At 49.3% G+C, this 13,689-nt stretch overlaps 1 protein-coding gene across 1 annotated transcript in view; it reads right to left on the bottom strand.

The window, feature by feature from the left end:
• The window catches only part of PRSS56 (serine protease 56), a 69,900-nt gene extending 57,629 nt beyond the window's left edge, over positions 1-12,271 (bottom strand). The window contains exons 1-2 of the mRNA XM_083174725.1: positions 12,152-12,271; positions 11,639-11,800 (exon numbers count right to left, since the gene is read on the bottom strand). Coding sequence (XP_083030851.1) covers positions 11,639-11,800; positions 12,152-12,263 — 274 coding nt within the window. The 5' untranslated portion in view covers positions 12,264-12,271. The remainder of the gene's footprint in view (positions 1-11,638; positions 11,801-12,151) is intronic.
• Between the last annotated feature and the right edge of the window lie 1,418 nt (positions 12,272-13,689).

Below are 13,689 nucleotides of genomic sequence, written 5' to 3'. Positions count from 1 at the left end.
GCTGCCCCACTATCAATAAAGATGGATACGGAGGTTTCAATTTTATCTACCTTAAGACAGGCTGGTACTAATAGTGCATTACGAGAGGAAATAAGCCGAAGACCAAGATGAACCCCCTCAAAATTCACTTGATCCGCGCGTTTCCCGGCTTGTTCGGGCAAGTACGCAACATATGACCCTTGCTGCCGCAATAGAGACAAAGTCCAGCCGACATCCTGCGGGCTCTCTCATCTGGAGGAATCCAAAAAGCCCCTATCTGCATGGGTTCTTCCTCCTCTTTGGATGGTATATAACCGAGAGAGGTCAGTTGGAGAGTGGAGCTTCTCTCTGATTTCCGCTCACGGAGACGACGATCAATTTTTATGGTAAGCTCCATAAGCTTATCGAGAGAGTCTGGAGAGGGGTATTGAATCAGGCTATCTTTGACCACCTCCGACAATCCCTGCCTGAACTGACTGCGCAAGGCCGGGTCGTTCCAACCACAGTCGTTGGACCATCGGCGGAATTCCGTGCAGTATGCTTCCGCCGGAATCCTTCCTTGCCTTAAGGCCCGCAGGTGACTTTCGGCTGAGGCCTCTCTGTCAGGGTCGTCGTACAGTAACCCTAAAGACCTAAAAAAGGCATCCACCGACCGAAGGGCCGGATCATCGGGTTTAAGTCCGAAGGCCCAGGTTTGTGGATCCCCCTTTAGTAATGAGATAATCAATCCCACCTGTTGTTGTGTGGACCCAGACGACTTAGGCCTGAGACGAAAGTAAAGCTTACAGCTTTCTTTAAAATTAAACAAATCTTTCCGGTTACCGGAAAATTGGTCAGGGAGATTCATCTTAGGCTCGGAAACAGCTACTGAGGGACCCTGAGCCAGCTCCTCCTGGGACCTTACTCGCAAAGACAGTTCCAGCACCATCTGGGTAAGGTTCTGTAGCTGGTTAGCAAGGGCCTGGGCTGGATTAGGCGGAGTAGGATTCATGATCTGAAGCAAAAATAGGGAGCTAAGGGGCAGATAACCCTAACGGAATTAAATCCCCTAATACTAAGTACTCCCTCCTCGGCTATGTTTTTTAGGCCGGTTATAATGTTATGGTTTCGGTAGTTAACCCGTAGCTTGGACTGCTGTTTAGGACAGCCGTAGCGAGACCCTACTCTACCTCTGTTGACCCCCAAAGCTAGGTAACCGGTTCCTGCAGGAGCTAGGCTTCGCCTGTAGCCGCCACGTTTGGAAGGGCGAGTTAAGCCCACCCTTGCTCCGGTGCAGCCAGGAGTTATGATGGTACAAGGAACCGGGACCTCCTAAGGGTACGGCCAAGAGGAGATCTAGCTACGGGACCTAACTGGAATTTTAACAAAAAGGCAACTTGCCAAACTAGCTACGCTGCTAAGCGCCAGCGACCTAGTTGCTTAACCACCAGCGACTGAGTCGCATACACAGTAAATACACCACACAAAAAGGCACACCACACAAAAGACACAGAATAAGGTGATGAAAGTATGACACCATGAAAGGGTAACTGAAACGTGGCAATTGCCCCAGGCACCTCTTAGAATCCACAGAGGATTGCCCACAAATAAGGATAAACCCAAGGATGGGTCAAAAATGCAAAAGAACAAGACTGACCCCAAAAGGGGTACTCACGGGAACCGGAAGAGGGCCACAGCAGAGAAAGCTACTTACAGAACTTCCCAGGCGCCGGAACAGCAGAGAGACAGAAAACCACTGTGACAGGTGCTATAACCGGCGAGGGTATGCTGAGCTGGCCTCCTTATAAAGGAACTCTGCAGCCAAGCCCGCCCAGCCTGATTGAAATCAGCTGTTCCAGACAGGAGAATTCCTCCAATTATAATGCCCTATCCGGATACTTCCGCTGCTGCCCCGGTGGCATCCTCCGTTGCCAGGCAACGGAGCTACAGCGTCCGGCCGCCTGAACCCTCCGGCGTTCCGGGTTGCTAGGCGCCGTACTGACGCGCTATCCCTGCGCCCGGCTGCCGGATCCCGGGCGTCCGTGGTTGCCGGGCAACCCGGCCGCCTGACGTTGTGACGGGGAGGACGTGCGGCCGTGAGATGCCGCCGCCCCGTCACAGATACTGCACGCCTGCTGCGTGCAACATATACTTCTTTCTTAATGTTATGCCCCACAGTAGTTCCCTAGTCATTATTATGCCCCATAGTAGTGCCCTAGTTAATGTTATGTTTCTTGATAGTACCCTAGTTAATGTTATGCCCCATAGTAGTGCCCTGGTAAATATTATGCCCCACAGTAGTGCCTTAGTTATTATGCACCATAATAATGACCTAGGTAATTTTATGCCCTATTGTATTGGCAAAGTTAATGTGATCTCCCATAGTAGTGCCCTAGTTAATATTATGCTTCATAGTAGTGCACTAATGTTATGTCCCATCGTAGTGCCCTAGTTAATGTGATGCCACATAGTAGTGCAATAGTTAATGTCATGCCCCATAGTACTGTTCTAGTTAATTTTTTTTAATTGTGTATGCCCTACAGGTAAGTTTTGTCGTGTTGGGCATACACCATTTTAGTTGCACAGTATTCTAGATAAGGTGTTACCAGTGACCTACAGTATACTGTTATGGTTTCGGGAGTTAACCCGTAGCTGGGACTGCTGTTTAGGACAGCCACAGCGAGACCCTACTCTACCTCTGTTGACCCCCAAAGCTAGGTAACCGGTACCTGCAGGAGCTAGGCTTCGCCTGTAGCCGCCACGTTTGGAAGGGCGAGTTAAGCCCGCCCTGGCTCCGGTGCAGCCAGGCAGAGGCAGAACTCTGGGAGGCAATGGAGTCATCTGCCGCCGGGCTCCTGCTCCCAAGGGGGACCTCTCTTCCCCATCAAGTTTGAATCAGTTAATTGAAAGCAGTTGATATTACTAATGTGGCTGACTCCCCCTTCTAACATCATTTCTCCAAGTATCACAGCCTGTATTAGATCCCATGACCTTACTGGAGACAGACACCTTCCTGATTGAGCTATTTGGGGGGGCACCAATACTTATCTTGCCTCCGGGCAACTTGGATGAACTTACGCCACTGCAGCCAGGAGTTATAATGGTACAAGGAACTGGGACCTCCTAAGGGTACGGCCAAGAGGAGATCCAGCTACGGGACCTAACTGGAATTTTAACAAAAAGGCAACTTGCCAAACTAGCTACGCTGCTAAGCGCCAGCGACCTAGTCTCTTAACCACCAGCGACTGAGTCGCATACACAGTAAATACACCACACAAAAAGGCACACCACACATAAGACACAGAATAAGGTGACGAAAGTACGACACCATTAAAGGGTAACTGAAACGTGGCAATTGCCCCAGGCACCTCTTAGAATCCACAGAGGATTGCCCACAAATAAGGATAAACCCAAGGATGGGTCAAAAATGCAAAAGAACAAGACTGACCCCAAAAGGGGTACTCACGGGAACCGGAATAGGGCCACAGCAGAGAAAGCTACTGACAGAACTTTCCAGGCGCCGGAACAGCAGAGAGACAGGAAACCACTGTAACAGGTGCTATAACCGGCGAGGGTATGCTGGGCTGGCCTCCTTATAAAGGAACTCTGCAGCCAAACCCGCCCAGCCGGATTGAAATCAGCTGTTCCAGACAGGAGAATTCCTCCAATTATAATGCCCTATCCGGATACTTCCGCTGCTGCCCCCGGCGGTATCCTCCATTGCCAGGCAACAGAGCTACAGAGTCTGGCCGCCTGAGCCCTCCGGCGTCCTGGGTTGCTAGGCACCGTACTGACGCGCTATCCCGGCCACCTGACGTTGTGACGGGGAGGACGTGCGGCCGTGAGATGCCGCCGCCCCGTCACAGATACTGCACTTCTGCTGCATGCAACATATACAGTGGCAGTATTACTTCTTTCTTAATGTTATGCCCCACAGTAGTTCCTTAGTCAGGCACGGGCCTAGGGGCGGCACAAACTAAGGGCGGCAGGCAGCCAGGACCCTCACCCGGTACAAGTCACTAGCTCCGGGTCTCTATGGGTAGCAGCATCGGATGACCGAGCGGCAGCACTGACATCACCCCTTGCACAGCTGCCTGTAGAGACCCGGAGCTAGTGACCTGTGCCGGGCGAGGCTCCTGCTCACACAGGTGTCCAGCGGTACCTGTGCTGTAGCCGCTGCTAGTGCTTCCTCCTCAATGCTGCCCGAGCCGGCGTGCACTCTCCCTCCTGCCCATCCATGGACCCGACGCGGAGGTGTCGGTGTGGCTGGCCGCCAGCTACAGGAGCCTCTGGCGGGAGGGTGACGGGGACGCGCTGCAGGCGGAAATGGAGGAGTTCCGGTGGCTTGGAGAGGCAGCTGGAACTGAAGACGTGCTGGCAGGGCTGCTCTCCTCCTCCGTCGCTGACCTGAAGGGCGAGGACCGGCGGCTGCGGGAGCAGGTGAAGAGGATGACCAGCCAAGTGGAGGCGAGGAGCCGGGCAGCGGGACTGAGTGCTGTGGATGGGCTGAGCAGGTACTGGGGGGGGGGGGGGGCAAACTAAAGTGTGGTGCCTAGGGGCGGCCTGACCCCCAAATCCGGCCCTGGACACAGGATATATTGTCGTCACACTGGACACTGGATAGATGTCGTCACACTGGACACAGGATATATGTCGTCACACTGGACACAGGATATGTCGTCAGTCGTCACACAGGACAGGACACAGGATATATGTCGTGAGTGACTCGTGACACTGGACAATGGATAAGATATAGGCCGTCACACTGGACACAGCCCCTTGTATTACTGCAGCCCCTGTACACAGTGTACTACTCAGCAGCACTGCAGACCCTGCGTGTGAGCACTGCAGCACTGAGTTAGTTAGTTAAATCACAAAAAACACAGGGTTCGGGGCTAAATAAATCACAACACAGGGCTTAGGGCTAAATAAATCACAACAGGGCACGGGCCACAGGACAGCCCCTGGACAGTGGACACTGCAGCCCCTGCGTGTGAGCACTGCAGCACCTAGTTAGTTAAATCACACTACAGGGCTCAGGCCTATAAACAGTCACTGACTCTCAAGTCTACAACACAGGGCAGTGAGGGCAGGTCACGGAGCACAGCACGGAGCACATGGCACGGAGCACAGCACAGGGCAGTGAGGGCACAGGTCAGGTCATGGAGCACATGGCACAGAGCACAGCACGGAGCACACGGAGCTTCCCAACCACCCTCTTCCCTCTCCAAGATTGGAGTGAAGATGGCGGGTGCGCGTGCGTCTTTTAGAAGATCCCGCTCCCGCGAGAATCCGACAGCGCGATGATGACGTTCAGCCTCGTTATTGGTCCAGAATTCAGGCGGGAACTCCCGAGCCGGCTCGGATCTGACCCGGATACCCGATATTCGGATCTGTCGGATCTCGGGGATCCGGACCCGCTCATCTCTACAATGGATATGCTGTAAGCATTCCATCCTTGTTGATAGCTTGTGAATTTTACATGACAGTGCAATGTCTGCAGGGCCTTCAGGACTGGAAAATTGCATTTTAAAGTTAGTGTGGGGGAGAGAGGTATGTGTCTTTGTGGGGGTATAGTCTTAATATCAGCACCATGTCACTCTCAGAGCTCACTCCCCCCCTCCCAGCTCATGTCACAAGGCTGTAATTGAGAAACTTAGGGGGACATTTACCAAAATGGATTCGTAGAAAAAAGGTGTATTCGTAGGGAGAAATACACCTTTTTTTTACGAATTTGTATTTTCGGGATTTACAATCCCAAAAATACAACAATTCGTAGTCCTAAAGATGGAACATTCGTATTTGTATTTACAAATACGAATGTCTACACCATCGATAGGATACGACAGAAATCACCATTCAAAAGAATGGTGGTTTCTGATTTACTAAGCAGCCGTACTGATAAAACGGCTGCTTAGTGGTGTAAAACACCCACGCAAATACGACAGGAAAATAGAACACCATTTTCCTGTTCTATTTGCGTTTTAGCCTGCACGGATCAGTCAGATCCGTGCAGGCTGCAGTGTAAAAAAATAGAAAAATTAAATTAAAAAAAAAACGGCGTGGGGTCCCCCCCACAGCCGAAACCAGCACCAGGCTGACAGAGCCTGGAGCCGGTAATTAAAAATCAGGGAACCCGACAAATAGGGGTTCCCTGATTTTTAACAACCAGCCCCAGGCTCCTGCTCTGGGGCTGGTTCCCAAAATACGGGGGACAAAATGACTAGGGGTCCCCCGTATTTAAGAACCAGCCCCAGGCAAAACCAGCCAGCAGGGTAATGCCACAGCCGGGGGGAGACTTTTTATGCAAGTCCCCCCGGCCAAAGCATTAACCCTATCGACCAGTCAGCCTGGCCAGGGGCCCTGGGGGAGTGGGGACCCCCCCAATAAAGGGGTCCCCCCCCTCCAGGACTTACCTGACCAGGCTGAAGCCTGGTGCTGTCCTCGATGCCCCTGGGCGGTGGGCATCGAGCTGATAGCGGTGTAAAAAATAGAAAAAACGATTGTTTTTTACTGTGGCACTACAAGTGCCAGCAAGCCTCCCCAGCAAGCTGGGACTTGGAGAACCACAAGTCCCAGCCTGCTGGGCATTAAAGGGCCCGCTGGGTCTTGTAGTGCCACAGTAAAAAAAATAGTTAAATAAAACACACTGACACCCATTTTAAATAAAAGTTTAATACACACATTACACACATACTGATACTTACCTATCTTGATCCCGTTGGTAGGTCGCTGGCTCCGGTGTCGGCGGCTACGTGTCGGCGGCTCCTTGTCGGCGGCTCCGTGTCGGCGGCTCCGGGGACGGCGTCCTGTCCGAGGATAATCCATGTTGGACCTGTGGAAGGAAATCCTACTCACCCAGGTCCTGCATGGATGGTCTTCTTTCTTCATCTGTCGACATCCAGGTCTTCTGACAGCTGCTGGCGACTTCCAGCAGCTGTCGGCATCTTCCGCGACGCTCCCCGGCTTTCAGAGCCGGAGAGAACCTTCCTCTTCGGTGTCTGGGCTCAGAATGAATTCTGGCCAATCAGGAGCCGCCTAGCCGCCTAGCGGCCAATCAGGAAAGGTCTTTCCTGATTGGCGGCTAGGCGGCCTCTGATTGGCTAGAATTCATTCTGAGCCCAGACACCGAAGAGGAAGGTTCTCTCCGGCTCTGAAAGCCGGGGAGCGTCGCGGAAGATGCCGACAGCTGCTGGAAGTCGCCAGCAGCTGTCAGAAGACCTGGATGTCGACAGATGAAGAAAGAAGACCATCCATGCAGGACCTGGGTGAGTAGGATTTCCTTCCACAGGTCCAACATGGATTATCCTCGGACAGGACGCCGTCCCCGGAGCCGCCGACACGGAGCCGCCGACACTGAGCCGCCGACACCGGAGCCAGCGACCTACCAACGGGATCAAGATAGGTAAGTATCAGTATGTGTGTAATGTGTGTATTAAACTTTTATTTAAAATGGGTGTCAGTGTGTTTTATTTAACTATTTTTTTTACTGTGGCACTACAAGACCCAGCGGGCCCTTTAATGCCCAGCAGGCTGGGACTTGTGGTTCTCCAAGTCCCAGCTTGCTGGGGAGGCTTGCTGGCACTTGTAGTGCCACAGTAAAAAACAATCGTTTTTTCTATTTTTTACACCGCTATCAGCTCGATGCCCACCGCCCAGGGGCATCGAGGACAGCACCAGGCTTCAGCCTGGTCAGGTAAGTCCTGGAGGGGGGGGACCCCTTTATTGGGGGGGTCCCCACTCCCCCAGGCCAGGCTGACTGGTCGGTAGGGTTAATGCTTTTGCCGGGGGGACTTGCATAAAAAGTCTCCCCCCGGCTGTGGCATTACCCTGCTGGCTGGTTTTGCCTGGGGCTGGTTCTTAAAATACGGGGGACCCCTAGTCATTTTGTCCCCCGTATTTTGGGAACCAGCCCCAGAGCAGGAGCCTGGGGCTGGTTGTTAAAAATCAGAGAACCCCTATTTGTCGGGTTCCCTGATTTTTAATTACCGGCTCCAGGCTCTGTCAGCCTGGTGTTGGTTTCGGCTGTGGGGGGGACCCCACGCCGTTTTTTTATTTTTTTATTTGTTTATTTAATTTTTTTTTACACCTTGCAGCCTGCACGGATCTGACTGATCCGTGCAGACTGCCTACAAATAATTCGTATTAGCAGCCGTATATACGGCTGCTAATACGAATTCCTACGACATCGGAGGGTTACAAAGCAGTCGTATATGACTGCTTTGTAAATCCCCCTCCGGAACACAACTTTGCATACGACTGAAACAGTCGTATGCAGTCGTAGGGAAAATACTAATACGAAAAACTAGGTTTTTCATATTAGTAAATTTCCCCCTTAATCTCTGCTAGTACCAGGCTCTTTAAATAGAACAGTAGTGCCTGTGTGGAAGTTGGAGCATGGGAAATGGATCATATTAGTGTGGGCATTACACAGAGGCACAGCCAGAGACCTATATGAGCAAAGATGAGTTCCTGATTTTTAGGCTGAACTTGGTAGCCAATTTCGAGAACTTGGTGAATAACTATGGGGTTTATTCTAGTTCATTCTTTCTGACAAAATCCTTCTTACATGGACAAAACCATGTGCACTGCAGGGGGGCAGATGTAAAATGTGCAGAGAGAATTAGATTTGGGTGAGTTATTTTGTTTCTGTGCAGGGTAAATACTGACTGCTTTATTTTTACACTGCAATATAGATCTCACTTTGAAGTAAAACCCCACCCAAATCTAATTCTCTCTGCACAAGTAACATCTGCCCCACCCGCAGTGCACATGGTTTTGTCCATCTAAGAAGGATTTTGTCAGTAAGAATGAACTAGAATAACCCCCTATATGACCTGGGTCTGGTGCCCCTTAAGCCGCTGGGCCCCATAGCAAAAGCAACCCCTAGTTACGTTCATGCGTATAGGGCTTACCGCTAACTTACTTACACTTGGCATGAGTTAGGCTTCAAACATGAATCATTATTCATTTCCTAATGTCATTCCTTTAATGTAAGGAACAGATGGAGCTGCCCTCAGCATTGCCGAGCCCTCGCCAGATCCCCCTAGCTGGCGTGCGCTGGCGGAGGGTGGCGATGTGTGGGCCAGCGGATAGGGAGATGTGCGAGTGGCTCACTCGCTCGTGCATCCCCATCAGCAAGGTGGCTGGGAGCAGGGACAGGGTGCTTCCCTGCAGGGAGACAGGCAGGGAGAGGGCAGAATGGAGACAGGGTGCTTCCCTGCCCATCTCTGCTTCAGGGAGACAGGCAGGGCTTCCAACAGAATGGGGTGCGTGAGTGTCTCGTGCACGAACGCTGGCGGGGATATCACATGGTGATGAAATTGCCAGGAGCTGTTATAACGAGAGCGGCTCCATCTGTACTATTTATTTCTGTCCAAGGCTACATTATTGGACATCTCAGGTTTTCCCCTTTTATGTGACTCATAATAACATAATCTTTTTACTCTCAGCACCGGCGACTTTTCTGTGTACTTCTGACTGGAGATACATTGAAAACCTGCACTGGAGGGTTAGAATATGTCCTTACTATTTTACTGTAAAACAGATCTCGCCATCATAACTGATTATACTGTACCCAGTTTATGACCCTGGGAGCCAATTACCCTACCAGTATATTTTTGGATTATGGGAGGAAACTGGAGTACTCAGAGTAAACCCATGCAAGCACGAGGAGAATATACAAACTCCACATGGGTAAAGCCATAGTGGGAATTGAACCTATGACCTCAGTGCGGTGAAACGGTAATGCAAGGTTTTTCAACCACTACCCCAGGTACTGTACCTCTAACACAAGGGTCCTCAAACTATTTTGCTATGGGACCCCATTAGACAATAAAAGTAATTACATGACCCCAGCAAGTTACTGTAGAAGGCCATCACATCACATGTGTAGTCAGCAGACAGCACATACATGGCAGCATTGTGGAGGCACAGAGTGATGGGAGGAGTCTAACATAACAGACAATTCAACAGATTTTTCAGACTCTTTCAATCACTGACTGAGATTAAAAAAGTCATCAGCCTGATGGTCAGCAACATCTTATTTATTTATTTATTTATTAACAGTTTCTTACAGTATATAGCGCATACATATTCACCAGCGCTTTACAGAGAATAGTTGAACATTCACATCAGTCTGGACTTGTAACTTGGTGGGACTGCTATGCTATTACTCAATTATAAAGCGCAATGGAATCTGCTGCGCTATATATAAAACTGTAAATAAATAAATCAGTCCCTGCCCCTGTGGAGCTTACAATCTATATTCATGCGCACATAGACATTCTAGGGTTAATTTTTGTTGGAAGCCAATTAACCTACCTGTATGTTTTTGGCGTGTAGGAGGAAACTGGAGTACCCGGAGTAAACCCACACAAGCACGGGGAGAATATACAAACTCTGCACAGTTAGGGCCATGGTGGGGATTGCACCCATGACCTCAGCGCTGTGAGGCAGTATTGCTAACCATTACACCATCTGTGCTGCCCATCGCGACCCCACACTGAGAAGGTCGGGACCCACTTTGGGGTCAGGACCCACAGTTTGAGAACCACTGCTCTAACAGGTCAGATTTTGTGAAATGTGATTGTCTGTCAGTGGAAACATGATAGTTACTGAGCCAGTAAAATGAAAGAACTCACTTGTGCATGAAAAATAAAATTTTAAAACATGACTTGGTGATGGTACCAAGGCTGCCCTAAAAGCAAGCAATGCATTGGGGTCCCTACCCACTGATTCAGGGGAATATATAAAATCAAATCATAACATGTCCTTCCTTTGGTCCCATGCCATCTCTCATGCTTTCATACAGTGAATGACGGTCAGCACTTTGATTGCTGGATAGCTCCAGCATTTGTGGGCTGCTCCCGGGCCAGTGCCTCCAAAACTTGGGAAGCAGATAGAATATGCTGCTGGCTGCTCTGATTGTGTGTAATTGACAATAAGAGTGGCCAGGCTGCCAGGACAGCCGAGATGTATGCCGGGCCCCGGTAAAATTTTTGGGCATAGCCTAATTGTGGGAGGCGTAGCCACCTCCCGGGATTATGCCACCCCCAAAAATGTTAAAAGGGGGTGAAAAAAACACTCTAGGGTCAAGGGGGGGGGTTGTTATTGTTCCCCTCCCCCCCCTCAGCAGCATCAGCAGCACACACGTACAGCATGTGCTGTGTTGACAGACAGGCTCAGCATAAGCTCTCACGCTGTCAATGAGACACTCATGTTGAGCCTGCTGTCAGCACAGCACATGCTGTAGGGGTGTGTGCTGTTGCCCGGGAGGGGTGGAGGGGGAAGGGGGGTCAGACCAGGGCCCCCGCCGGGCCCCTCCAACAAGCCCAGGCCCGAGCAATTAGTATCCTCCCTCTCAGCGGCCCTGCAGGCAGCACCCGCTACCTGCCTCCCATGAAGCTCCAGAGGCACCAGCCCAATAGATTTAATGGGTGGGGGCACCCCTAGGCATAACAGTATTCCCCCCCCCCCTTGCCTAATTTTAATATTTTCTTGACTGGTTATAAGCCCTCATTTGAGTTTGCAAATGTAATAATGTCTTCTGTAAAACATGACAATGGTGCAGACTGATTACCAGCAGGTATTTTTCAGTGCACCCTGAGACCACTGGCTCCCCCTAGCCACAGCTGGGGCTACCAGGGGCTGTGTATATTGCACAAATGAAAACACTCACCTCTACACTGTGCACTTAGACTGTTGCATTCTGGGAATAAACAGATGATGCATCCTAAACACTCCTGTTGACGACGACTCTTTTCTTTAACAGCCCCATCCAAAGCCTCTAGTGCTGTTTTAAGGGCAGTTTCCAGAATTAAAGTCCCTCTGTTGGAAATCCCTGTCAAGAATAGAGATAAACTTAGTGAAGGATTAAAACATTGCACTTTTATACTATACATATGCTCAATTGGGCCAAGTAAGAAGTCAGTATCAACTATATACACATAACCATCTATTACGCATGAAACCCAACCCACTCTGATGCTTCATTTGGGATACCAAAACATTTATGTGATAAGGTCGAAAAGGTCTACAAGTAGGTCTAGAAAACAGGTTCAAGTGGATCCACAAATATTGGTATGAAATTAACCTTGGGTTTTTATATTAACAGCAGCATAGATGGTATAACGTTGCAAAGTATAGAACTATTTTACCAAACACTACTGCTCCAAGTACTGTCCGAACTCACCTTGCAGGACACTGGCTGGTAATCTGTAGTGCTCCTTACTCACAGGAGCACAGTCAATCTGCTGATGTGCCAGGCATGACATCTCCAGCACAATCCAGAAAAGGAGCTGCATTGTATACATCACCACTTTTTTTAACCTGAAATGGAAACTTAATTTGTCTCTCCGTCTTCTTCAAAATCTCTCTTGATGTCAAAACCAATCTTCATTGAGATGTTCCCCTTTGTATTTTCTCCACTGCACCTGTGAAGGGTGTACTCCTCTTCCTCACTATCCCTTGTTCTCCAAATCTATTATTCCTCCTGTTTCTTATATAGCGTCTGCTCCCACTATTGCGTCACTCTCTCCGTCACCTCTCTATCTCTCTGTGGGCAATATTCTGGTCTCTCCTCTGCTTTTGTCTCACTTCAGCCTCTACTGAAGATGACAGTTAAACAATACCCAGCATGGACAGAGAAGCTGTATATGTCCAGAACCACAGGAGGGGGTTGTGGGACAGAAAGGACAGTTCCCAAGGGTTTTAATAAAATGCTCAATTCATTAATGCTTTGACACAGATGCCAGGACAGGAGGAGGCGGTGGGAGGGGGCTTGTGAGCTGGATGGGGTGAGAAAAGAAGGGTTTGTGTTCATTAGCACCAGGATTGTTCTTAAGCCTCACTACATCATCCTCCGTTATGAACAATTGTTTGAGCTGTACTGTACATGCACTCACCCATGTAACACTTCACCTAATGTAAACCTGATTCGCTACTGTGCTGTATGACACAACTCTGCGAAATGAGCTCATATATCAGACGTTCTCATACTGTGAATTAGACAAATAAATGTTGAAATCTGTATGTTTGATAATTGGATCTAAAGATTCTCCTTTATTGGTATATTTTTTACGTCATAAATATGTAAAACATTCTGACTGGATATTTATCAAAGCCTGGAGAGCAATAGAGTGGAAAAAGTACTCACCAATTAGCTGCGGTCATTTTACAGGCTTTATTTTATTCTGCTCCACCCACTGCCACCTGTTTACTGTAATTGTATTCTGCTAATAGACATATCAACTGGTGCTATCCTTAGCCATCCCTTATAGGACTAGGAGCTGAAGGAATGCGCACTTCTGTACACCGCCATCATAAATCAAAGTCATCAACTTGAATAAATGACAGGTAGGATAGGAGAAATAATTTTTTTTAAATAAATATAACATTTGCATTGCTACTGTCTATGCCTCTGTTTCTTACATAAATAAATGGATAAGCTGGGAGGTCCTTTTATCCAAATGGTTTTGGGGCCCATTTATAATTTTATATCTGCGGCTAATTCCCTGAAAACACCTGTTTTCGGGGTTAACCGCAAATATTAAGTACCCCCCCCAAATGTATCTAGGAGGTAGCACAGAAGGAATCTCCAATCCCTGCTCTGATCCCTTCTGCCCCGCCAGCAGCCGCATCCCTGTAGTTTTCTTTGGGGATGCAATGCTTCATGATGTATCAATATCGGGCAGCATCGTATTGGGCACTGGGACTAGCACCATTCTAGGA

This window comes from Crinia signifera, chromosome 3, assembly GCF_055691185.1.
Source record: "Crinia signifera chromosome 3, ASM5569118v1, whole genome shotgun sequence".
Taxonomy (NCBI): domain Eukaryota; kingdom Metazoa; phylum Chordata; class Amphibia; order Anura; family Myobatrachidae; genus Crinia; species Crinia signifera.
This window is presented reverse-complemented; position numbering and strand designations above follow the sequence as displayed.